The sequence below is a fragment of the Asterias rubens genome, chromosome 4 (genome assembly GCF_902459465.1).
Source record: "Asterias rubens chromosome 4, eAstRub1.3, whole genome shotgun sequence".
Lineage (NCBI taxonomy): Eukaryota > Metazoa > Echinodermata > Asteroidea > Forcipulatida > Asteriidae > Asterias > Asterias rubens.
The window spans coordinates 2,684,241-2,708,539 of NC_047065.1; the positions used below are offsets into that span (position 1 = coordinate 2,684,241).

A 24,299-nucleotide genomic window follows, 5' to 3' on the forward strand; every position below is an offset into this window, starting at 1 on the left:
ACCATTTGTTATAAAATGCATACGATAAAAAAGATAGTAGAATACAATGATCCACACAAATTTGCCTCAAAATTGCATGTTTTTCATTTTTCTTTGCTAACTAACACGGTCGGCCATTTATGGGAGTCAAACATTTGACTCCAATAAATGGACGACCATGTTAGTCGACGAGGAAAAAGGAAAACCACGCAATTTCGAGTGATACTTGTGTGGATCATTATATTCTACTTTTAAAATATCTTTCTAATCATATGCATTTTATAGCAAACAGTTATAAACGCTTATCAAAGACCAACTCGACCGATCCAAGGCAACGTGTTCCTTTAACTCTTTATGGAATCCACCCCTGGTACCTGTTTTCTAACTCAAGAAAAAAAGCCCCCACCCCCTCTCCCGTCATTCACCCATCAGTTAAAGATAATAACTCACTTCAGTTTACCTTGCAAAATTCCTCATTTATATAATAATTAAAAAGAGCATTTAGAATGCCATTGGCCATGGCAGTCCATAATCTATGTTATTCATTTCAGCAATTAGTTTCTAGTTTAACTTAGGAATATTTTAAAATGCATTACAAAAAAAGAAATTACAAAAAAATCAAGAGTGATGTACATAATTACAAATATAATATTTTAATTCTTAAAAAATATTGTTAATACGTGATTCTTAGTCAAACATAATCACATGACCCTGGACTGGTGACAGGAAATTGTTTTTCATTAAAAATGTAAAAAAGTGAAGTCTATAAATGTATATAGTCTTTAGTCCACATTCAGAGCTTTCTTGGATTGTAAAATTCACTCCGACTTCAAGCTGTAAAAGTTTGCAGGGAAATTTCTGTCATTTTAGGAGGATCCAAACAGATTTTAACTTTCAAGAAAAGATCATCAAAATTATGTCTTTTAAAGTTTTAGCATAATACAAAGTGCTCTAATTGTGACTAAGTATCAAAGTATTATTGAATGAATATATTAATTATATGAGCTTACTGTTTAATATTAATGCAAAAAAAAAACCAACAAAAGAAAACATCTTTCTTTACACTGGACATTTCGGATACCTATTTACACAAATACATGAAACATTATTTTGTAAAGATACAGTTTATATACAAGATAAAGATAATAAAAAATATCTAACCCTGCTTTACTAATGCTCAGAAAAAAAGCACCTTGTTTTTACCTCCTTGATTCCGCCGTACATATCTCCATGATTATACAATGTAAAAGTTAAAACACTTCAAATTGTTTCTTGGTACCAATGAGTTTATCCTACAAAACCCCGCAATCACACCATACCCTTCAAAACCTACCCTATGATTTGGTCAGAGTCTGTTTGAGTAATTACCAAGATGTACTTTTCCTCGAAAGACACTGGACAATATTGGTAATCGTCAAAGACCAGTCGTCTCACTTGGTGTATCTCAACATATGCACACACAAAAACCTTGTGAAAATTTGAGCTCAATTTGTAAGTTGCGAGATAATAATGAAAGAAAAAACACCCTTGTCGCACCATGGTCACACGAAGTTGTGCGCTTTCAGATGCTTGATTTTGAGACCTCAAGTTCCTAAATCTGAGGTCTCGAAATCAAATTCGTGGAAAATTACTGCTTTCTCGAAAAACTATGCCACTTCAGTGGGAGCCGTTTCCCACAATGTTTTACACTATCAACCTCTCCCCATTACTCGTAATGAAGAAAGGTTTTATGATAATAATTATTATGAGTAATTACCAATAGTGTCCGGTGTCTTTAACTCCTTTTCTATCGTCTCAATCTCTCCTATCTCTTGGTGTTTCTACTTTCACAACTGATGAACCAAAGAAGGTTCTTACCTGGGGCTTTAACAGCGTAAAAAAAAATGCTGTCAACAAATGTATCAACAAATACAAAATCAACGGGTTGACAATCGACTCATTTTGCTTGAGCGCATCACAACTTTTCTTTCATTATGTCATTCTACAGGTTTTTATATACTCGTCAAATCTCCCACCCTTCAGACTCTCCACATATTGAATTTAATGAGGGACTCTACAAAGTTAACATGAACTTGGCACGAATGTCTAGTTGTAGTGACTACTAGTCATTTATGATAATGATGATAGTGATGATGATGATGATGTTCATGATGATGATGATGCTCATGTCTCTGAGATACCGGTACGTAAACGATTCCCTCCAAACCGCTCGCCAACTCATGCTGCATATACGTAAACGGCTGCAGCGTGGGTTTCCGTAGCTTCTTATGAGTGCGCCTCCTCGAAGCTAGCTTGGGGCTCGTCGTAGAGTTCTCTGGAAATGTATTACTACTCGGGTGCATCTGAGTTGGGTAGAGGTTCGTCTGTGCCGTAGGGGTAAACGTGGCCAGTTTCGTAGGTGATGAAGGCGCAGTGGTGAACGTTGGTAGTTTCATGGGTGCAGAGTTGTTTGGGTGAGGAGGAGGAGGTGAGGGTGGTTGATACCCTTCAAGTTTGGCACGAGACGCTTCCAACAGAAGCATGTGATAGTCTTTATGATAGCGTTGTCTCAATCCGCATTTCAGTTTGTGATCTTCGTTACTCAACACCCCCTCCTGTTGCGGATAAGACTCCAGATCGAACGATCGCGATCGTCGGTGGTGCTTCCCGCCTTTAGAATGTCTATGCCCTCTACTCCGTAACCTCTCAGCGGAGATATGCCGGGTTCTATGAGGGAGTTGTGTCTGTTTCTCCACCTCTCTCTCTTGGGCAAGTATAACGTCATCGTCTTCCTGATGGTTGCAGTCGTTCTCGATCCCTGCCAATTCTTCGTAGTAATTTCTCCGTTCTCTGTTTTCGTGATCTCTTACCGGTGACGATGAGCTACTTGCTTGGTGCGGACTTTGTCTTGTGTCTTCACCACCGCCATGGCAGGCACTTTGGTGTCTCCTGTAAGAATAATAAACAAATAAACAGTTAATAAAAACCCAACATCATTCGGTACTACAACATTTATTAAGAAATTTGCACCCCATTTAAAATGTATTATATTTTATTTCATTTATTGGTTTTTTTTTACAAAAAAATGAGGAGCAGCAGTAGCTGAAACAGCGGTAGCTAAAAGTGTCACTTAACAATGGTAACAAAAAAATAAGTTCAATCACATTTTTAAGACCATTGAAATTTGAAACCTTACCAAGAAATGCAATCAAAGGCTTGACTGTAAACATCTTCTGTTCAATATTCTACTGTAAAAAAACAGCACTGAGCATTGCAAAGGTCACTTTACTAAAAAATAAAACTCTCCCATCATAAAATAATAATAATAAAGTCATTTGTAAAGAAGTGCCTAATGCAAAAAGCCTCAAAGTGCATAAAGAGAACAATGACATTTTATACAATGGGTGAAAGATATTACTACAAATAAGCAGATTACAAATAAGCAGCTTCAAACAAATGAGTTTATAACTGTGTACTATGATGATGTCTCAACACTTCCAAGCCTCAAAATTTGCAATCTTAAAGACATTGGACACTATTGGTAATTGTCAAAGACCAGTCTTCTCACTTGCTGTATCTCAACATATGCATAGAATAACCAACCTGTGAAAATTTGAGCTCGATTGGTCGTCGGAGTTGCGAGATAACTATGAAAGAAAATAACACCCTTGTCACACGAAGTTGTGTGCTTTCAGATGCTTGATTTCGAGAACTCAAATTCTAAACTTGAGGTCTCGAAATCAAATTCGGAGAAAATTACTTCTTTCTCGAAAACTATGTCACTTCAGAGGGAGCCGTTTCTCACAATGGTTTATACTATCAACTTCTCCCCATTACTACTTACCAAGTGATTATTTTGAGTAATTACCAATAGTGTCCACTACCTTTAAACTTGCAGTTAGTCTTTTACAAATCAAACAGTCATTTTGTGCGGAGGACATTTATTTTTTCAGCCACACATTTCAAGATTGAAGGATGTCCGACTTCACACTAAATTACACCCCGTTATTTAATGAGCATTTATTTGTATCTTCCTGTATTTAAAGGCACTGGGGTGGATTTCATTGAGAGTTTGACTAGTCTCATATTGAGTATGGAGTTACTCGTCCTAACTTAGTACTAGCCTTAAGTTTTTAATATCTCCTAGTCCTAAGTTAGGACTGGTCCCAACTCTTTGTGAAATCGACCACTGGACATCTCAATTGTCAAAGACCAGTCTTCTCACTTGGTGTATCCAAACATATGCATAAAATAACATATCTGTGAAAATATTGACTCAATTGGTCGTCGAAGTTGCAAGAGAATAATGAAAGAAGAAAAAAAAACTTGTTGCAAAAAATTTGTGTGCTTTCAGACATGTCAGAGGGCTGAAGTCTTATATTTGAGTGAGAAATCACCTCTTTTAAAGCCATTGGACCCTTTCGGTAAACAGTATTGTCCAAGTCCCACACTTCATGTATCACAACTTATATATAAAATAACAATCCTGTGGAAATTTAGGCTCAATCAGACATCGGAGTCGGGAGAAAATAACGGGAAAACCCACTCCTGTTTTCGCGCGTTTCGCCGTGTCATGACATGTGTTTATAACAAATCCGTAATTCTCGCTAACGAGAATTTATATTGTTTTACTGTTTTCTCAGAAAGTAAAGCATTTCATGGACTAATATTTCAAGAGAAGTCTTTCACCATTACCTTCTGTAAACCCTGTAAATTATTTGTAAATCTGTGAACTTTTTTTTTTCTTTCTGTACCGAAAGGGTCCAATGGCTTTAAAAAAACTACGTTACTTCAGAGGGAGCCGTTTCTCACAACGTTTGATACTATCAACCGCTCTCCATTGCTAGTTACCAAGTAAGTGGTCATGCTAACAACTATTTTGAGTAGTGTCTATACCTTTAAAACAAGATATTACAACGAAATTGTAGCTTACTATGTAAGGCTTCTAAAATTCCATCAACATTAATGGTTTTTTTTTTAAAGTACAATGACATGTAGACGACTCGTCATTTAAAAGTACATCACTACAACAAAAAAACAAGAGTAAAAAAAATTCCCTGAATGAAATGTAAGGGAGGAAACATCTTGGAGCCACATCCTCAAAAAAAGTGTGAAGTCGCCGGTGGTTAGGTTAGGGTAGGATCTTTCTCTAGTCTTAGCCCCTGGGGGAGGCCTAAGGGGTGATTAACTTCAGCACCTTAGTGTAACACGCCGGGATTAACGGCGAGAATATCGACAGACCCTCAATCATTCAGAGTTTATATCCAATGTGTCAAAGGGAAGGAGGTAAGGTTTTCGGAACGAGGTAGTGGATGGCAGAGAGAGAGAGAGGTACGTGACCTCAACACCTGAGACTACATCTATGAGCGACACCTGCTCGATCATTCAGAAGATTCACTGTCTATTAAAAGTACGTTCACCTGATACGGGGTTGTGAGGGAATGGGAGGTGAGATTTCTAGGGTGTTAAACTTGGTTTAAGGTTTGCCCTCACGCTAGGTTGCTTGCAGAACCAATTAATTTGACCTTGATTTGATGATTGATTTCTGGTAACGTTGTAACCCAAGTGGATTTGTGTCAGATCTTAAATAATACATTTCGGTTTTTTTTAATGACTTTTATTTGAAACACTACCTTCACCTTTAGCCAAACCAAACTATTGGACGGAGATGAATTACTATACGAATGAGCATCTTTCTAAATAGATTGCAAATATTATTTGAACAACTTCCGCCTATAAGGTACAATCTCCAAATAACAGATTCTGACTGAGTATTGATATAAACTAAAAGAACAATTTTTGATTTTTGAATGATTTTTGTTGTACACTTTCAAACCAAAACAAAAAAGCCCTCCGACTTTCCATTAGTTCCCATTTCCCCCTGCACTGTAATTTGTACAAAGGCACTTAATGTTACGTCTCGGGGGTAGATAATGACCACATGTAGTTAAGCTAAAAGAACAGTTTTGTTTTGAACATTTTTGAATGAATCTTGTTGTTGGCTGGAGAAAAGGAACAAGAAAAAAGAGAAAAAAAGACACTCCGACTTTCTCTTTGTTTCTACTCTCCCCCAAGGCACAATTAAAAGCGTTGTAATTGGTAAGGTACGACTAATGCACATAGGCACTTAACAAAGCGTCCCAAGGGTAGGTAATGTCTACATGAAATAAAAGAAGTTTTGTTTTCACATTTTGAATGATTCTTGTTGTTCACCTGGAGAAAAAAAAGAAGAGTAAAACTCTTTTTGTTTGTCCTGTTTTCCCCAAAGCACAATTAAAAGCGTTGTCATTGGTAGGTATGACTGATGCACTTAATATAGCGTCTCAAGGGTGGGTCTTTACTCATCTCACTCTAGCCATCAGCAGAGTGCTACTACCTCTATTCCAGACTACTACAGTATTCAACGTGTCCGTCACGCATGCAATTGGGCAAACCGAGCATTTCTGCTTCATTACAGAATGAGGAGGGGAAAAAGAGTGGAATATGAACGTTCCAAGACACTGTCGGATATGCCGCGGATCATTACAATGTTCAACATGAACGCTGTAAGGCACTGGACACTATTGGTAATTACTTACTTGGTAAAGGAGAGCTGTTGATAGCATAAAACATTGTAAGAAACGGCTCCCTCAGAAGTAACTTAGGTTTTGAGAGAGAGGTAATTCCTCACTAAAATATTGTAAGACTTCAGGCCTGAAGCCTTTTATTAGGCATCTGGAAGCACACACATAATTGTGGAACGAGGGTGTTTTATTCTTTCATTATTCTCTTGCAACTTTGATGACCAATTGAGTCAAATTTTTTGCAGATTTGTTATTTTATGCATACGTTGGGATACACCAAGAGAGAATACTGGTCTTTGACAATTACCAAACGTGTCCACGTGCTTTTAATACTGACTAGAAGTATTACCTTAGTCCCTGTCTTCTCTTGCCGCTATTCCTCCCCGCCACACCCGGGCAATCTGCCTGACTAGCGGACATCGTCCTCCCCTGTCGTCGGTGGCTCCTCCCACCGCTCTCCTTCCTCACTTGAGGATGTTGCTGGTACTCTGCAGGAGGCACTGGTACCCCTTCATCATCGGCGGGATGAGGCATTGCCTCTTTGGCCATGTTCTCTTTATTCTCCGCGGTGTTAGAGTCGCAGTGGATGGGTTTGGGTTCGCCGGAATCCTCCGATCCGACGGAAAGTCTAAGTCTGAGTTTCTTACTCCCGCTGGCTGGCAAGGTGATGGTAGAGGCAAGAGCTTCCGAGATGGTTTTAAGAAGACTTGATAGGTCCTGTTTAAATAGAAAATTAACAAACGACTTTACACAGCGGTACCAGTATAAATGCAGGCCTCGAAATAACCCACAGATCCCACAGCGATAGCTGTGCTGCCCTGTGCTTTTGCTGTGGTGCCCTTTGAAAAGTTCCGATGAAAATTTACTTTTTCCCCAAAGAAGTGGACCTGACCAGAGGAAAATTGCTGTGCCCCTTCAAGAACAAAGTTCAAAGCCTGTAAATGTATTTACTGTAGCAGGATTCAAGAAATTCTTGTTGATACAGGGAGAAATAATAGCATCATCAAAATAATTACCAGAAAAACTGTTGACAATGATGTATCTTAAATTGAAAGAAACTCTCATTTCTTTGCAACTTAGGAATGAAATGTACTTTCTTCTTTGACTTCAAATACCATTGATATTTTTAGCTTTTTAAACCACATGTCATTGATGTATTCAGCTTCTAAAACCAAGGGTCGATTTCACAAAGAGTTAGGACTAGTCTTACCTTGAGTAAGGACGAATTACTCATCTCAACCGACGACTTGCCTTAAGTTTTTTATATCTCCAGGGGTGGATTTCACAAAGAGTTAAGACTAGTCTTATTTCGAGTTAGGACAAGCTACTCGTCCTAACTTGGGACTAGCCACACATTTGGTATATCCCCCAAACTTCATTGATATATTTAGCATCTTAAACCTAACTTCATTGATATACTTAGCTCCTTAGGCCCAAATTCAGTGATAAATTTAGCCTGATACTTCACAAAGTCATCGAAGGCGATTGCCTTGGTGCCCTGAGAAAATGCCTTGAAGTCCTTGAAATGCTACAGTAGAAATGTACAAAATCCCCATCGTGTGCCCTTTACCAGGGAGAAAATGCCTCGGTGCCCCCTTTCAAAAACGAAGCATACAGGCCTGCGTATTTACACATTTAGCTACCTAGACCAAAGTTCAATACTATATTTAGCTTCTTAGACCCAATTTCATTGATACGTTTAGCTTCTCAGACCAAATGTTATAGCTATATTTAGCTCGTTGTCGCTGACTAAAAACTGTTTACTGACCTCTCGAGTGACCTTTCTATGTCCATCAAAGTCATAGAGAGTAAAGGCCCATTCCTGCTGGTCTGATTCCCCATCCAACGATACGTCACAATCAACAGCCTGGAATATCAAGAATAAACTACATTAATATTTTTATCGGTAGAAATTTACATTGGGGATAAAAGAATACTAATTTTGGTTTTACCCATATACACCGATGAGTTAGCACTTATTACCCTCAAGCTCTGTGAAAAAATATATATATATATACACATTTTTGGGGGAAAGTACTGAGTATACAGTGCTAACACACAAGTTTTTGAAAGTCACAGCGTAATGTTTTCAGGAGGGTCGTGGAAATAAAATAATAATTTTCGTCTCACTGAGAAAAAACGTTTTTGTGAAACTGTTTTACGTTATTTCTCGATAACAACAGCGCCTCATAATAGTAATATTTTAAGGGAAGCTTTCTACCGTCATTATTTTCAAACCGTGTAAGTTGAATGTAAATCTGTGGAAGTTTGTGTTTTGTGTCGTGATACAAAAAGTACCTTAACCCATGAGTACTCATGTGTGATATCATTGACAGCGACATTGTGAATGAATACTCAATGGGTCAATTAAACAAACGAGACTCACCCCAACAGTTGCTTTGCCACTGTTTGATGACATCGTTGGAGACAAAGGTGGTTTAACAACGTCAGGACTGCCTTTCTCAACAGCTACTACCTTAACGCTACACGATGATCCTGAAACCTCTGGCGGTAATGCAACTAAAGAAAAATTAAAATAATAAATGAAAATAATTATTTTATTTCTTTTAAAGACACTGTACACTATTGGTAATTGTTTAAGACCAGTCTTCTCACTAAGGGTGTATCTCAACATATGCTTAAAATAACAAACCTGTGAAAATTTGAGCTCAATCGGTCGTTGAAGTTGCGAGATAATAACGTAAGAAAAAACACCCTTGTCTCACGTAGTTGTGTGCGTTCAGATGCTTTATTTTGGGACCTCAAATTCTAAATCTGAGGTCTCGAAATCAAATTCATGGAAAATTACTTCTTTTTAAAAAACTGCGTTACTTCAGAGGAAGACGTTTCTCCCATTACTTGTTACCAACCAAGGTTTTATGCTAATAATTATTTTGAGTAATTACCAAAAGTGTCCACTGCCTTTAAATGAATCTCAACTAGCTCTGCAGGGCCCAATTTCGTAAAGCTGTTTAGCAGAAAATACTGCTCAGCAACTTTGCTGAGCAACAAATGAGTGGGGCACCAGTGGCAACAGTATTACTTCATGGAATGTTGGCTGGTAACCTCTTTCTGCAAGGCAGAGTTTTTGTCTGTGCTTAGCAAGATTGTGTTGCTTACAGGCTTTATAAAATTGGGACCAGGTCACACTGTTCATCCATTGATTTTAAGCGCAGCAAAGGGTAGCCTCAAACCTTTCGGAAAAGTTGGATAGATGCTGAGTTACATTTCTCTATGACCAATTCAGCACATATTTTTACAGGTTTGTTATTTTAAAACAAATATCTTGGGAGGATACTGGTCCTTGACCATTTCCAAAAGTATACCATGCCTTAAAAATTGGTTCCTTATGGTTGTAGCATCTCTCTCTACAAATCCAGATTCACAAAACCCATGGATAAATGGGTACAAACTTTTACAAATAATCACAATCCCGACCAGGAGTAGAGAAGAAAAAACATTTAACTGTCATCATTAAGATCATTGAAGCCCCAATGTGGTTTTGGTAGTCTGTTAGCGCCATGTGGTTGGAACCATCATATCATAGAGACAAACAAGTAAAACATTGTACTGTATACTTATGATGTGATTTAAATGGTCAAGAAAAACCCTCGCACCAGGTGAACTTTCCCCAACGACGCCCGATGACACAATAGCTTCTTTGATGTCTACCTGGTAGGTTTGATGTATTGCTGCGTTTTTACATAATCAAATCACATCATATGCCATAAGTCATTATTACCACACGATGTTATCAATAAAGCATGGGGCCTCCAGGGAGTACAGACCAACTCGATGCTTTCCCAATGAATAGGGAGTCCGGGAACATCTCCCGCCGGAGTTTGCCAAACACTTAACTAATTTGCAAGGCGGCGGGTTTTTTGTTTTGTGAGACGGTTTTAAGCAGGTATGAGGTATGTTTACTTGGAATTCCTAACTGACTTACCTTGAATGTGACAATTGTCCTGAGCGAAACCTACGGGGACGTGGGTTCCGACGCACTGGCACAGATGGGGCTCATCCGATGAGGACTAATGGAAAAAAATGTGAGAAAGAAGAAGAAGAAAAAATAAGTCTTAGAAAGTAGCACTTATAAAAAAATAACAACCAGCAGTCTGTGGGTAAAACAAAATGTACGCTTAAGGCTCAGAGAACTAGAGACAATGTAAACACAACAGTGTATCTTAAAATATCCAGTGAAAGTAAAAGTATTGCAAGAAAAATGGACAATAAATGCTAAATTTCTGCCTGTTCATAATTCTCCTCCCTTAGGATTTTTAAAAACTGTGGGGTCATTCTGGACCCCAAATTGTTGGATGTTTTGTCGAAGTATGCTGAATTCAAAGATTCTATGATTATCTCTTGATGTCTTTTGTGAAATTGAAAAGGAATTTTTGTATTATATTTTTTTTGCATCGACTGAAATTTGCGTGTAAGGCCTGTATGCTTTGTTTTTGAAAGAACAAGGGCTCCACGTCATTTTCTCCTTGGTAAAGGGCACCCTAGATGAGGAAATTGTAAATTCCTACTGGAGCATTTCAAGGGCAACAAGGCAATGAGCAGGGGGCATGAGGGCAATTGCCTCCAATGTCTTCTGTAAAGTTTTATAGGGTTGACTGTGGGCAAGTAGTTTGTTCCAAAGTGTGGTATTTAAAAATGGTGCTTCAGAATGTCCCTAAACTTTTAAGATGTAGGAACCAAGGGGCCAATGTGATGACAATAAGAAAACAGATGTACTAGCAATCGTCTAGAGTAAAGAAACAGAGTCCAGTATGCACCTTACAAACCACAATGTCTAACCGACACTCTATTCTTCACATCTCATAAATTATATTTTGTCTGTATTCAGGCACAATGTGCTGGTATGTTTCTACCTCCATGGTTTTCGGTTACCACAGGTGAATAACACGAAGAAAACACATCTGTGATGTTTTTATGGTGCTTAAAACTAATATTTGTAGAAGTCTTTTTATGGCAAGTGTTTGAGTTTGTCCAGGCACCAGTAAAAGAAACCAAGAAACAAACCTGATTTTTTATTTTTTTTTACCAGAAAATACACAAGTAGATTTGTCTTCACTACTCATACAGTATTTTAAAAAAAGTTTAGTGATGTTTAAAGGCAGTGGACACTATTGGTAATTACTCAAAATAATTATTAGCATAAAACCTTACTTGGTGACGAGTAATGGGGAGAGGTTGATGTTACAAAACATTGTGAGAAACGGCTCCCTCTGAAGTGACATTGTTTTTGAGAAAGAAGTAATTTTCCACAAATTTTATTTCAAGACCTCAGATTTAGAACTTTTTTTTTTTTTTGGGGGGGGGTTCAATACATTCCAATTCTTGATATTAAAATAAAAATCTTCCAAATTTCCACCGCCGGAAGAAATAAGCCTTCAATAAACACAAATTCAGAGCAAACTCAATCAAGATAACTTCAGATGGCCTCAAGATGCACTCCTCAGCGGTCACTTCGGTTAAAAAGAACTCCAAACAAACTTTCTACAACAATATTATTTTTGCCGTTTGGTTAATCAAACAACAATTTATACAAACAAACCACAGTAACAACAACAAGGTGGTCTGCTTTCCTCTCGTCATTAGACCACAAGGATACCAGCCACTTTACATGGACCCTAATGAGATAGGAACCAGTGAATCCATTTTAACCCTGTCAATCGATACTGATGAGGCAGTCGACACAGTTTCAAATCATTCTTTGACGACAAGCTTGGTGGTGGTCTCAGAATGTTCAACCCTCGTTTACTTCAACAAACTACTCATCAAGACCAAGATGACCTCACATAAGGGCAAATAAAACAAAAAAACATGTGTAGCGTCCTGCCTTATTAAAAAAGAGAAGAAGTTTGTTTCCTTTGTTTTAATCGGCTGCCTTGTTTATTTTTTAAGACAACTGGGTGGGCTTCTGAAAAAGATCTGAGATCGTTCAAAATTTTTCTTTTTTTTCTAAAAAAAAAAAAAAAAAAAAAAAAAAAAAACAAGAAATAAATAGGAGGCGGCCTCTATAAAAGAAAAAGGGCAGGGACACTAAGCATGTTTTTATTTCTATATGGCCAAATGACCAAGGGTTACTGACCTTCCCTTGAAATTGTTCCCTAAAAAACACCAACCAAACTCTCGTTCTAGGAATGTCCGAAACCTAGAATGACTGGGTGCGGTTGCTTTTATAAAAACCTGGGTTATTTTTGGTCACTGAAATCGCTGAAGCAACGCTACAGGGGTTTCATGGGGGCTTTTGTAAAGACGTTGGATGATACAAGGATTTAGCTCCTCATCATCTCTATGATGACTGGAGCTGCTTAGAGCGGCAGGCGGGCTCCTTGTAGTCTGAATGATGTGTCCTTAGTCTGACTCCGGAATCTTAGAGATGTAATGAACCCCAAACTCTCTTAACCCTCATTGTGTCCTTATGCCCCCAACAAAGAAAACATGTTAGCGTCCCAGCACACTTCCTTTTTTAGAGGCCTTTTTTTCTTCTTCTTTTTTTAAATGAAAAAAAAAGGAAACATTTTAGCCATCTCAGAATTGTTTTCTTTTCTTTTTACACAGAAAAACATTCTTTTTTAATGTCCCGCTGGTTGTTTTAAAAAAAAATTTCGACTGGCTATATAAAAAAGAAACCCAAAAAAGGCTTTCTATTTTGTTTTTTAAAAAAGGCCCTCGGCCTTCCTTTTTTTTTTTTTTAAAGGTAGGACGGTAAACATGATTTATTTTCCTCACTCAACTAGCTAGCTGTACAGGGGTTCTTTCTTACTAACCAGCAAAAAACATGGCAGGCAGGGACACAAAGGCATCATTAGCAGATTATTGATCCAGTTTTTGGCAAGGAATTTTTGTCATTTCTTCTGATCTGACCGAATGAATAGACAACTTCAATAACGCATGACAAGCAAGGACGGATGACCATATTATAGTGACAATGATGTGTTTACGTTTTAAACTGGAAAGGAACGATCAAATTAAGATCTTATGGATGTTCTTTTTTTTCCTTTTTAAAGGAGTCATTGTATAGTTATTTTGTTGTGTCACATTTAAGTAGAAAACAAAACATAACAGTTGAATATGGAGTGTCGGACCCCTTACTCTATTTGATTCACTATTCATAAATTTATTTGAGAAAGGGAAAGCATACCTGTGTTGGGAGCAGCATTTTGAGAAAAATTGAACTTTGAAGAAATGTGTTTATATGTTTCAAAGATCGCAATTTTTTTTATAGAAAACTCTAATCAGAGAGATTGTGTATTCTTATTAGCGAGTGTTCTCCCAGCATGGACATATTCGCTCAGATTTTTGTTGATATCTCAAAAACACTATCACCTTTTAAAGCCATTATACACTTTCGGTAAATAGTATTGTCCCAGTCCCACACTTCGTGTATCACAACTTATATATAAAATAACAATCCTATGGAAATTTAGGCTCAATCGGACATCGGAGTCGGGAGAAACCAACGGGAAAACCCACTCCTGTTTTCGCGCGTTTCGCCGTGTCATGACATGTGTTTATAACAAATCCGTAATTCTCGTTAACGAGAATTTATATTGTTTTACCGTTTTCTCAAAAAGTAAAGCATTTCATGGACTAATATTTCAAGAGAAGTCTTTCACCATTACCTTCTGTAAACCCTGTAAATTATTTGTAAATCTGTGAACTTTTTTTTTCTTCTTCTGTACCGAAAGGGTCCAATGGCTTTAAAGGGAAGGTACACATTTGGTAATTACTCAAAACAAATATTAACTTAAAAACTGACTTGGTAACGAGCATTGGAGATCATTGTGGGAAACGACTCCCTCTGAAGTAACGTAGTTTTTGAGAAAGAGGTAATTTCTCACTAAAATAATAAAAGACTTCTAGCTCAAAGTCTTTTATTCCTATTTGAAAGCACATGAATTCGCCAACAAGGGTGTTTTTTTATGTCATTATTTTTTTGCAACTTCGATGACCGATTGAGCCCAAATTTTCACAGGCTTGTTATTTTATAGTTACGATGGGATACACCAAGTGAGAACACTGGTCTTTGACAATTACCAAACGTGTACAATGCCGTTAAAGAGAAATTTTCACAGGTTAGTTCCATTATTTACATCTACATTTATGTAGGATTTAACAAAACAATCGAACAGTTTCAAAAATCAAAGGTTTACTTTTCTAGCTTTCAAGGGAATATTTATTGTATTTGTAAAAAGTGTCATCAACTCCATCTTGTTGTGCATAAAAGTTTGACTCTATAACCATATTGTCCGATCATGTACTTATATGGAACTAAAAGTGGCAACTCCATTGGGTTACTCTGCACCCCATTACGCCGAGAGGTCAAAGGTCATCTGGTGAGGAGCAGGGTTGTAGGTATACTGGGACTAAAACCCCATACCGTGTGAGGGTCAGACAGCATGCTGCTTCTCAACCCCAATATGAATAATCTCCACATGTGGCAACCCTCAAAATGAAATCGTACTCTTACAAAAATGTACTTCATATAATATACGTGTACAAAGGGAACTAATGTGCACGTTTTGGGTCAGGTACAATTTACAAACCCGATTGAAAAAGAATCTCACTTGATGGCGAAGTTATAATGATGAAGTTCGGATTTATTCATTTGCATTGAATTATGTGGAAATCAGACTAAGTTTTTGGGGGAAAATTAAACAAGACAAATTGAAATGTTGATTTGAAAACTAAATGCTAACTTGTCAATTCATCTTATCATGTTATGTACCTCAATAATTAAATGAAACCAAACAAATCTTGCCATCACTTCCATCAGCTCAGCATCAACAAACATTAATCCTGAAGAAGTTTTAAACTCACTCCCAGGTACTGCAGTTAAGAGATCCCCTCGATCCACTAAAGTGAAGGCAGTAGTCCCGGCCGAGTTTTTACCTTCCGCCAAGGTAGTAGTTAATAAGCAGGACAGTTCTTTTCAAAACTGAGAAGTCTCCCGAATTCCCCAAAATCTACCCTGCGATAGTAGACTAAAGATAGCAAGACATGTTCTCAAAAGAATATAATCTACCTGGCAAGTAGATACACACATGGTATTACCGCAAACCAAATAAATGGCAAGAAAAGTGCTCAAAAGAACAACATCTTCCCAGCAAGTATACATACATGGTGACTGTTACCGCTTACCAAATATACATTGGTACCTCACCATGCAATGCCCCCAAATCCCATAAACTCCATACCCATCCTTATTTGTGTATTTTGATGTTGTTTCTGAATCTTCGAATCGTCTCAGAAGGCAAATCCTCTTTCCCCCTTTCCACACGTTCTTGTCCTTTCCTCTCACCTCTGAACCCTCTAATCACTCCCTCCAACCCACAACTTATTGTTTCAGTCCAAAACAGGGGCGATAGTATCACCGACCCATCAATGTAACGCATTTATTGCGCTTCGTTCAAAAAAACACAAGCAGTATACCCAACAGATTACGAGAATAAAAGGAAAGCCCTCTCAAAAGAGAAACTCACAAACCCTTTTGTTATACCAGCGTATTGTTTTCGTCAGACAATGCCCCGGAGTTGCCCTGACTGCCAAAAGACTTGCTCCTCTCGGGTAATCTTGGCCATTCTAGGGCTTAATTGGCTTGAGGGTTCAACTCCAGTGATAAAAAGACTCGGGGGGACTGTAAATCCACTGTGAGTGTGTGAGGTAGCCTTTTGTACCTATTGGATCTAGTAAATTGGTTTTCATCAACAACGAGAGCTGGAATAGAGCCAGGTAGAAACGTTGGCGAGTGTGTATGGGGGGAGTCACAGTAAACCTTGTCAACCCTGAACTCCCACTAGTTAGTCTTATGGCAGATCACTTGTTAGAGCAAACTATCGCTTCGTAAAGCCAACACTTGATTGAAATTGTTAACAAACATCTTGTTCCTAGTGATCATGCATGTAGCAATTGAGTGTAAACTATGTGTTGTAGCCACGGTGGGCGGTGCTAGGCGGGCCTGCCCAGGACTCTCAATTTTTGCCCAGCACTCTGAGAAAAATACAATATGCCTCCCGGCACAGATTTCAAATATTGTCCACTTTGCATTGATCTGAGACACAGCTAATAATACCAATAGATCCTCTACTCCGAGGAGCCTCTACCTTCACCATAAATATTCTACCATCAACTCGGACCCTCTACCTTCACCACAAATCTTCTACCTTCAACTTGGACCCTCTACATTCACCACAAACCATCACCATGAATCGTCTACATTCACCACAAATCCTCTTCTCCAAAGTGGGCCCTCTACATTCACCATGAATCCTCTACCCTCACCACAGATCCTATACACCACTAGATCCTCTACTCTCATCACAAATCTTCTAGCTTCAACTTGGACCCTCTACAGTCACCACGAACCATCACCATGAATCATAGATCCTACATTCACCACAAATCCTCTCCTTCAACTTGGACCCTCTACAGTCACCACAAACCATCACCATGAATCGTCTACATTCACCACAAGTGCTCTCCTTTAACTGGGGCCCTCTACATTTGCCATGGATCCTCTACCCTAACCACAGTTCCCCTACCTTCACCACAATTAATCTTCTACCTTCACCAAAGACCCCTCTAGCTTCAACTTAAGCCAAACTATTTCACACTTACCAGTCAGTTTCCCTTGTGCTTTATTACTTGATATTTAAATGCGGACCTTCTACATTAAAACCACATGTCCACTAGCTTCACCACAAAATCGTCTACCTTCGACTTGGACCCGCTATTTTCACCTAGGATTATTTACAATCACCACAACCCTTGCACAACAGATCAGCCGCAGAATTCACTGCATTTCCAATGAACTGCACGGTGCTACCTAACAGATTCTACAAAAGTACATTGTACGTCTTGCCACGACTTCACACTGCATCCGTGCATCAATAATAAAAGCAAGTCCAACTCAACCGTCATTGAGTCAACTTTGTTACTTCAACAACTCCACTCATGAAAACAATTTTCAGCCAACCTTTTTTTGACCCGTGTTGTACTGCTTGTTGCCTGCTACTTCTGAACACCTTCCTCAAAATAAAAAAAATAAAAAAAAACGCCAAAAACTTGTCCATTCAATCTGATCCTCTTATCCCTTTGGTGTATTAAAGGGCATGCACACATAATGTGATTAAAACCTCACTTTGCCACCCTATACAGCCACCTCTATAAGGATTAAGAGTGCCTCACTAACCTCTGACAAAACCTTCTCCCCCTGCAGCCCCAAGTTGAAGAGTACAGGGCTCAGGTACATACACCTGTGGAGAGCCGGCCGGAACAAACACCAAATTTTCTCCGAGAAAAAAAAAAAAAAAAAAAAAAAAGGCGGTGTAGAAAGCCAGCGAGGCACAAAGCGATTATTCATTGAAGAGGAGGGTGACTATTGACTGTGAAAACCCTTGTACATGAGTTAAGTACACACCATATAGCCTAGCTAGGGTACCGGTTGTATTACCACTTGAGGTTAACTGCTTGATCTGAAGTTGAGTCACGGCATACAAACTGTCCTTCAGTAGGGCTTTAAACAAATTTTAAAAAAATTCATGGATGCTCATTTTACATTTTGACTTGATGGTCAAGGCAACTCTCCAGCAAATAAAACCCTCAAAGGTCAATTATGGCTTTATTGAATCACAGACATGTCTTGAAGTACTTGGCTGTTTCTATGGCATAAACAACTATAGCCTTTGAAGTTTGATAATAACTGTGGATCGAAATGTTTCCTTAACACCGTAACAGGTTTTGGTACTTTTTTGTCAAGTTTTTGGCCATGAAATGAATCCCTACTCACTGTGAATGAAGAAGTATGTAATATAATTTACCTGTAGAAGTTTCAGCTTCATTAGCCGTCAAGTTTTTGAGAAGAGAAAAAAAAAAATAAAAAACACAAAGCAATGTTTTCAGGAGAGTCACATAAATCTGTTGTACATGCTAAAATAATTTGTGTGAAATTGTTTCACTCTTACTTGACTCATTTCTAAAAAACTACAGCACCTCAGCAAGTTATATTTTAAGGGAAGCTTTCTACCATCGGTATCTTCGAACCATGTTATTTAGTATACATCTATGACGTTTGTGTTTTGCACAAAACGTAACTGAACCCTTTTAAAAACCGAGTTCTCAAGAAAACAATTGTGGTACAAATGGTTTCTTAAAGAAATTGTGAGTTCCCAAAGAAAGAATACATCCAGTAATTGATGTAGGTGGCAGGGGATATTTCGAGGCCAGTACATCCCCTCACACTATATTATATTTTCTCCATCATGCCCCACCATTACTTTCCCATCATACAGCATCAACCTGCTATAAAATTTGTGATCTACCCCTAGTGAGTAAACAATATACAGTTGACTGTTTTTACTATCGCTCATGAATCTGTCGTTATGACAACTATTATTCACGATGTCCCAATACACTCTCTTCTCTTTCCAGTACCAAAGCAATAAATGCAAGCTTCTGCATGACTGGCACACTACTGGGTTTCTTTTCTATACCAACTCAAATCAAATCACTCAACCGAAGCTCCGTGGGTTTCTTTTCAAACATGGACCCACCAGTGTTTATCCAATCTTTATTCTTGGCTACAGGAAAAGGGGGCTCTAGTAAACTATCATTATAGTACTTACTAACACCCGGATATTGTTTCAAAGGGGTTTGGGGTGGGTAGTGACATGGTGGGATTTGAGACAGAAAGGGGTAGAATGGTGCAAACAACCAGGGGTGGATTTCACTAAGAGTTAGGACTAGTCTTATCTCGAGTTAGGACCAGTTACTCGTCCTTAGGACTATCCATGCAATTTGTATATCTCCTAGCTAGGACTAGTCCTAAGTTAGGACTAGTCCTAACTCTTTGTGAAAACCGAACCCAGCTTGCCAAAGGGGTTGTCTGTAATTAACTGCTGAAGTTAAAAGGGAAGGTGTACATTACGTTCAGTAATTACTCTAGAAAATTAATGGTTCTTAACACTCTTTGTTTGAAGCCTTGAGCAGCTTTCGAAAGTATTAAACATTTTGAGAAACACGTCACTCTGAAGTAAAGTAGTTATGTAAAAAGGTATCAGGTTTTATGCTCCAAAGTTGTTCTGCCTCAAATCCTTACTGCCACATTTCGCAAATTGTGTACTCCTATATAAGTGATCTTCATGCTTGGACATATTCGCTCAGGATTTTCGACGATATCTCAAAAACGAAACCATGAAATTTCCACAAGTTAGTTTTGTTTCATAATCATACATTTACATTTATGATTAAAACAATTGAACATCTCCAAAAACCAGAAGTATACTTTGCCTCTAAAAACACTGTCACATCTGTAAGGTGTGCCCTTGTAAAATAAATTGTTAAAGGCAGTGGACCCTAATAGTAATTACTAAAAATATTTATTAGCATAAAACCTTACTTGGCAACAAGCAATGGGGGGAGGTTGATAGTATAAACATTGTGAGAAACGGCTCCCTCTGAAGTAACGTAGTTTTCGAGAAAGAAGTAATTTTCCATGCATTCAATTTCGAGGCCTCAGACTTAGAATTTGAGGTCACAAAATTAAGCACTGAAAGCACAAAACTTTGTGATACAAGAGTGTTTTTTTTCTGTCATTATTAGCTCGCAACTTCGACAATCAATTGAGCTCAAATTTTCACAGGTTTGTTATTTTATGCATATGTTGAGATACACCAAGTGAGAAGACCGGTTTTTGACAATTACCAACAGTGTTCAGTGGCTCTAAACAAATTGTAATGGTTCCAAAAACCAAAGGTATACTTTGCCTGTCAAATGCTGTAGAATCTGTACATGACGTTAGTTGTGGCCCTTCAAACTATGTTCAAGAAATTGTCCTTACATGTATATTTAAAAAGCATTTATGAAGACAACAAACGTTTTTTTAACCACACTGGATGATTTCTCAGAATTCTTCTTAGAGTGCACAATATAGTCAAGTCCACAATCTGTTGGATCCGACGTCCATTGTCGAGTAGAAAGCATGAGATAAACCATAGAGAAAGGACAACAAAAAAGCTGAATACTGAACAGTCCATGGCAATCAAGATTCCCCGTCACAATTTCCCCATCTATCAGGTCAAGGGTATTGTTCATGTCGAGGATAATTTATCCGAACCTATTCTCAGCTCACCTTCACCCCTCTCATCTAAACCATCTTCATTCAGCCGACCAAACAATAGCGGAACAAAGGAATCACTTGACACAAAAGCTCACTTCTCCTTGACATTGGAACGATACAAAAGATTTCCTTAATTGTGGCTTGGTCAAGATTGCTTTGTGTATACCCCACTCAGGGCCAATCTAATACACTGCGAGCTTCAAGCTCGATAAAGGAAAACAAACAACAACCTTGGTCGATCCATGTACACAATCTATAGTGAGTGTGTCTGCGAATTTTAGGCTTTCAAATTTTTCACAATTATAAAAGCTATTGTACAAGACTATAGTACTGTACTAACACAAAACATGTAGTACAGTGTTTTACCAATTTAAAATGCAAAGTTACCTGAATAACACATTTAAACCATAGACGAATAACCGACCATAAACCGACCGACTATCCCGTTCCGTTACACGCTTACATTTGAACAATTTTGATAACTGTATTGGGATCACAGTATCCATTGATGTCTTTTAAACACCCTTGTTCTTTTAAATTTTGACACCCTGCTTTCAGTGATTTATCTGTCTTTTTGTAATGTATTATAAGGTATCACACAAGCGCGAGTGGAATACGGAAAAATATAGCGCTTCTGCGTCCCATATCCAATGAGACCGAAGGCCGAGTTGGATATGGGATGAGACGCGCTATATTTTTTCGTTTTTCCGAGTGCGCGTGTGATAACAAATTTATCTTCCAGTCTGACTTGCAACGTGCAAAAATTTAAACTTCAGAGCGTTATTTCACGCGCACAAAGTTTACAAAGTAATTTTTGCACTGTCCGTATACGGAGTGTGACAAAATGACATTTCACAATACGCACTGTGTAATAAAAACAGAGGAAGTAGGATATAAAACACAGGTCGTAGCATATATGTTTTTATCCCCCTAGTAGTTCGAGCTTCTGATTGGTGGATTAGCGCGTACTGGAAGATAATGTAGGTAAACAATTTGGACACCCAATTTGTTAATTTCCAACCACTTTGTACATCTTTTCACCAAATCTTGGCTAAAACCTACGAATGAAGTAATTAGAGCAATGCTCAGTTGATTTTCTGCAATAAATTTGTCTATTTACAAATGATTGATGCTACATAATGTGTGTGGGTGGATGAGCAAATGTTACTGACTTCTGTACCATTATTTTCATCTAACGAAGTACTACATGCAGAATGCAAGTACCCATGTGGCAAGATCGTTCACATTACAAGGTTGCAAAGTTCATACACACTAGAATCAAAGTACAGCCTCTCTGCCTGATTCTTCTGAACCTTCTAGAAAATGTCAAAACATTTTAAAGAGAATGTATCATTTTGGTAATCACTTTGGTAAAAATAATGGCAGTTAAAAACTTTTGGTAAAAATCCTACGACAGCGTTTAAAATTGTTAATATTTTTAGAGAAACATTCAATTTCGAAGAACATGATTGAATGTGTTTGTATACAGATTTATAGCTTTTACATGAAGTGTTTACCCGAAAATTTGAATCTGAGAAGCGTTAATGTGTAACACTTTAATATTCTCCCTGTGTGGGATTATTTTTCCTGTGTGGAAATACCTCGAAACGCAACCACCTTTAAGAAAAGTTTTATTGTGTACATCTAGATTTCAGGCCTTTAATATGTATGCTTATGTAATATGTAATATTTCGTGTTTGAAAGGGCAAGGACACCAATTGCATTTTCACCTTGATAGAGGGCACCCAATGAGGAAAATACTGGGGCATTTCAAGGGCACTAAGGCAACGACCAGGGGGCATGGAGGCAATCGCCTTCGTTGTCTACGAGAAGTATCAGGACTGAGATTTATTTAGGATCAAAACGCTCAAAGGGTTCAAAAATTAAGGTATACTTTGCCTTTAAAATACATGTTAGCAAGGTAATGTTTAGCAGCCCATTCATCTTCACGCCATGATTATATCATTTTCTCCTTGGTAAAGGAACTCTGTGAGGAAATTGTAAATTTCTACTGGCATTTCAAGGGCACCAAGGCAATGACAAGGGGGCATGGAGGCAATCACCTTTGTTGAAGTACCAGGCCTGTTATAGGAAGTGTTTGATTACACGGTTACAACTGCAATTCAACAAGACATTCTAATAAGTTTATATTGAGCTTTAATTGAGGATGCTCGTTAACCAAGAATGTGTTCAACTCAGCTGGATGTTCCTTAAAAAAACCCCAAGAGCCATGCTGGGCTTCCTGTCTGGTCCCTTTCCTAGGATTGCATCTGTTATGCTTAGGGATTCCAGTCAAGAGTGTTCTCTCACTACACAAACTGCACATAGGATCATTGGCTCTGTTGGTTCGCTGATTATTATCAAGTTCCAATTGAAAATTCAACGTTGGTTATCATCAAAACTTCAGATCCATATCTGTGTGTATACAGTGCCAACCTCTCACTTTGCTCTTTTCACCAACAATTTTCCCGATCAGCTCCTTCGAAATAATTATTGTTGAAAGTTCAGGCGCGTTACTTCATGGAGGCAACGAAGGCGATTGATTCCATGCCCCATGCTTTGATGCCCTTGAAATGCTCCGTTGGAAATTTACAATTTTGTTCATAGGTAGGGTGCCCTTATCTACCAAGGAGAAAATGTCTTGGTGCCCTTGCCCTATCAAAAATTAAGCAACCAGGCCTGAAAACTGCACGAGAATTGCAAGTTTTTTTCTGATGTAGTGAGTTTGATAAATCCCAGAATAAAAAGTTTTCATTTAAATTGGGTTCTATTTCAAGTTATGGTGATGTGTAGCATCCACATGTAAAGCGATCTACACTTTGATTGAAACTCGACCACCACTTTAGAAACAATTCTCAAATAGGAGAGAAGATATTGATAAAGCCTTGAGCAACATAATGGACAGGGGCTAAATTCTAACCCCCCCCCCCCTCTCCATATACCACAAAAATATCACCACAGAGTTCAATGTGAGTTCAATTTAAAATGCTAGAGCATCAGTGTGTGAGGCCAAGTAAAATAATAAAAAGTTGATCGTACAGGTTTTTCAAAAAAAAAGGAGGATGAGGGCCTTTTTATTTTGACTGGCCACCGATTGATTTTTCAGTGTAACTAAAGTAACCACTTTACTTTATGTAGTTACAAGTTCTTTTTATAGGCCTAAAATCAGACATGCAACTTTCAAATTGCAAAAATCAAAGTTAACTTTTGTACAGTGTCTTCAGTTTTCTTTGGCACTGTTTTGAAAATAAAAAGAAGAAATCAGTTTATCAGCTGAAAAGTTGCATGCCTGTACAAGTTCTCTTTCTGAAGAAAAAAAAGTAGGTAAAAATAAAATAAAAAATGCGGCCTCAAAAAAGGATGAATTAGGGGACGATCAACGTATATTTTATTTTATTTGGCCTCAACTATAAGTGGGCAGTGGAAAATCGCATTCAACGATTTTCACAAACAGGGTACAGTCAAGAGGCCCAGTCCTTGGGGTTGGGACTCTCTACCACTGCCAACCGCTGTGTCGGGGCACCGCTGACAGATGAACAAGCCAAATAATAATCACAAGGCATATTGGGTTTCTAGAAAAATCTCATGGGATGTTTTTTTTTTTTTTTTTTGCTCACATCTGGGGAATAAGTGTTCCCGGTACCAATACC

The 24,299-nt window shown here is 38.1% G+C and overlaps 1 protein-coding gene across 1 annotated transcript in view; it reads right to left on the reverse strand.

Moving 5' to 3' along the window:
- Positions 1 to 1,729: 1,729 nt before the first annotated feature.
- LOC117289716 (protein naked cuticle homolog 2-like) overlaps positions 1,730 to 24,299 on the reverse strand; it is a 35,613-nt gene continuing 13,043 nt past the window's right edge. The window contains exons 4-8 of the mRNA XM_033770973.1: positions 10,468 to 10,552; positions 8,908 to 9,041; positions 8,290 to 8,388; positions 6,871 to 7,238; positions 1,730 to 2,907 (exon numbers count right to left, since the gene is read on the reverse strand). Coding sequence (XP_033626864.1) covers positions 2,085 to 2,907; positions 6,871 to 7,238; positions 8,290 to 8,388; positions 8,908 to 9,041; positions 10,468 to 10,552 — 1,509 coding nt within the window. The 3' untranslated portion in view covers positions 1,730 to 2,084. The remainder of the gene's footprint in view (positions 2,908 to 6,870; positions 7,239 to 8,289; positions 8,389 to 8,907; positions 9,042 to 10,467; positions 10,553 to 24,299) is intronic.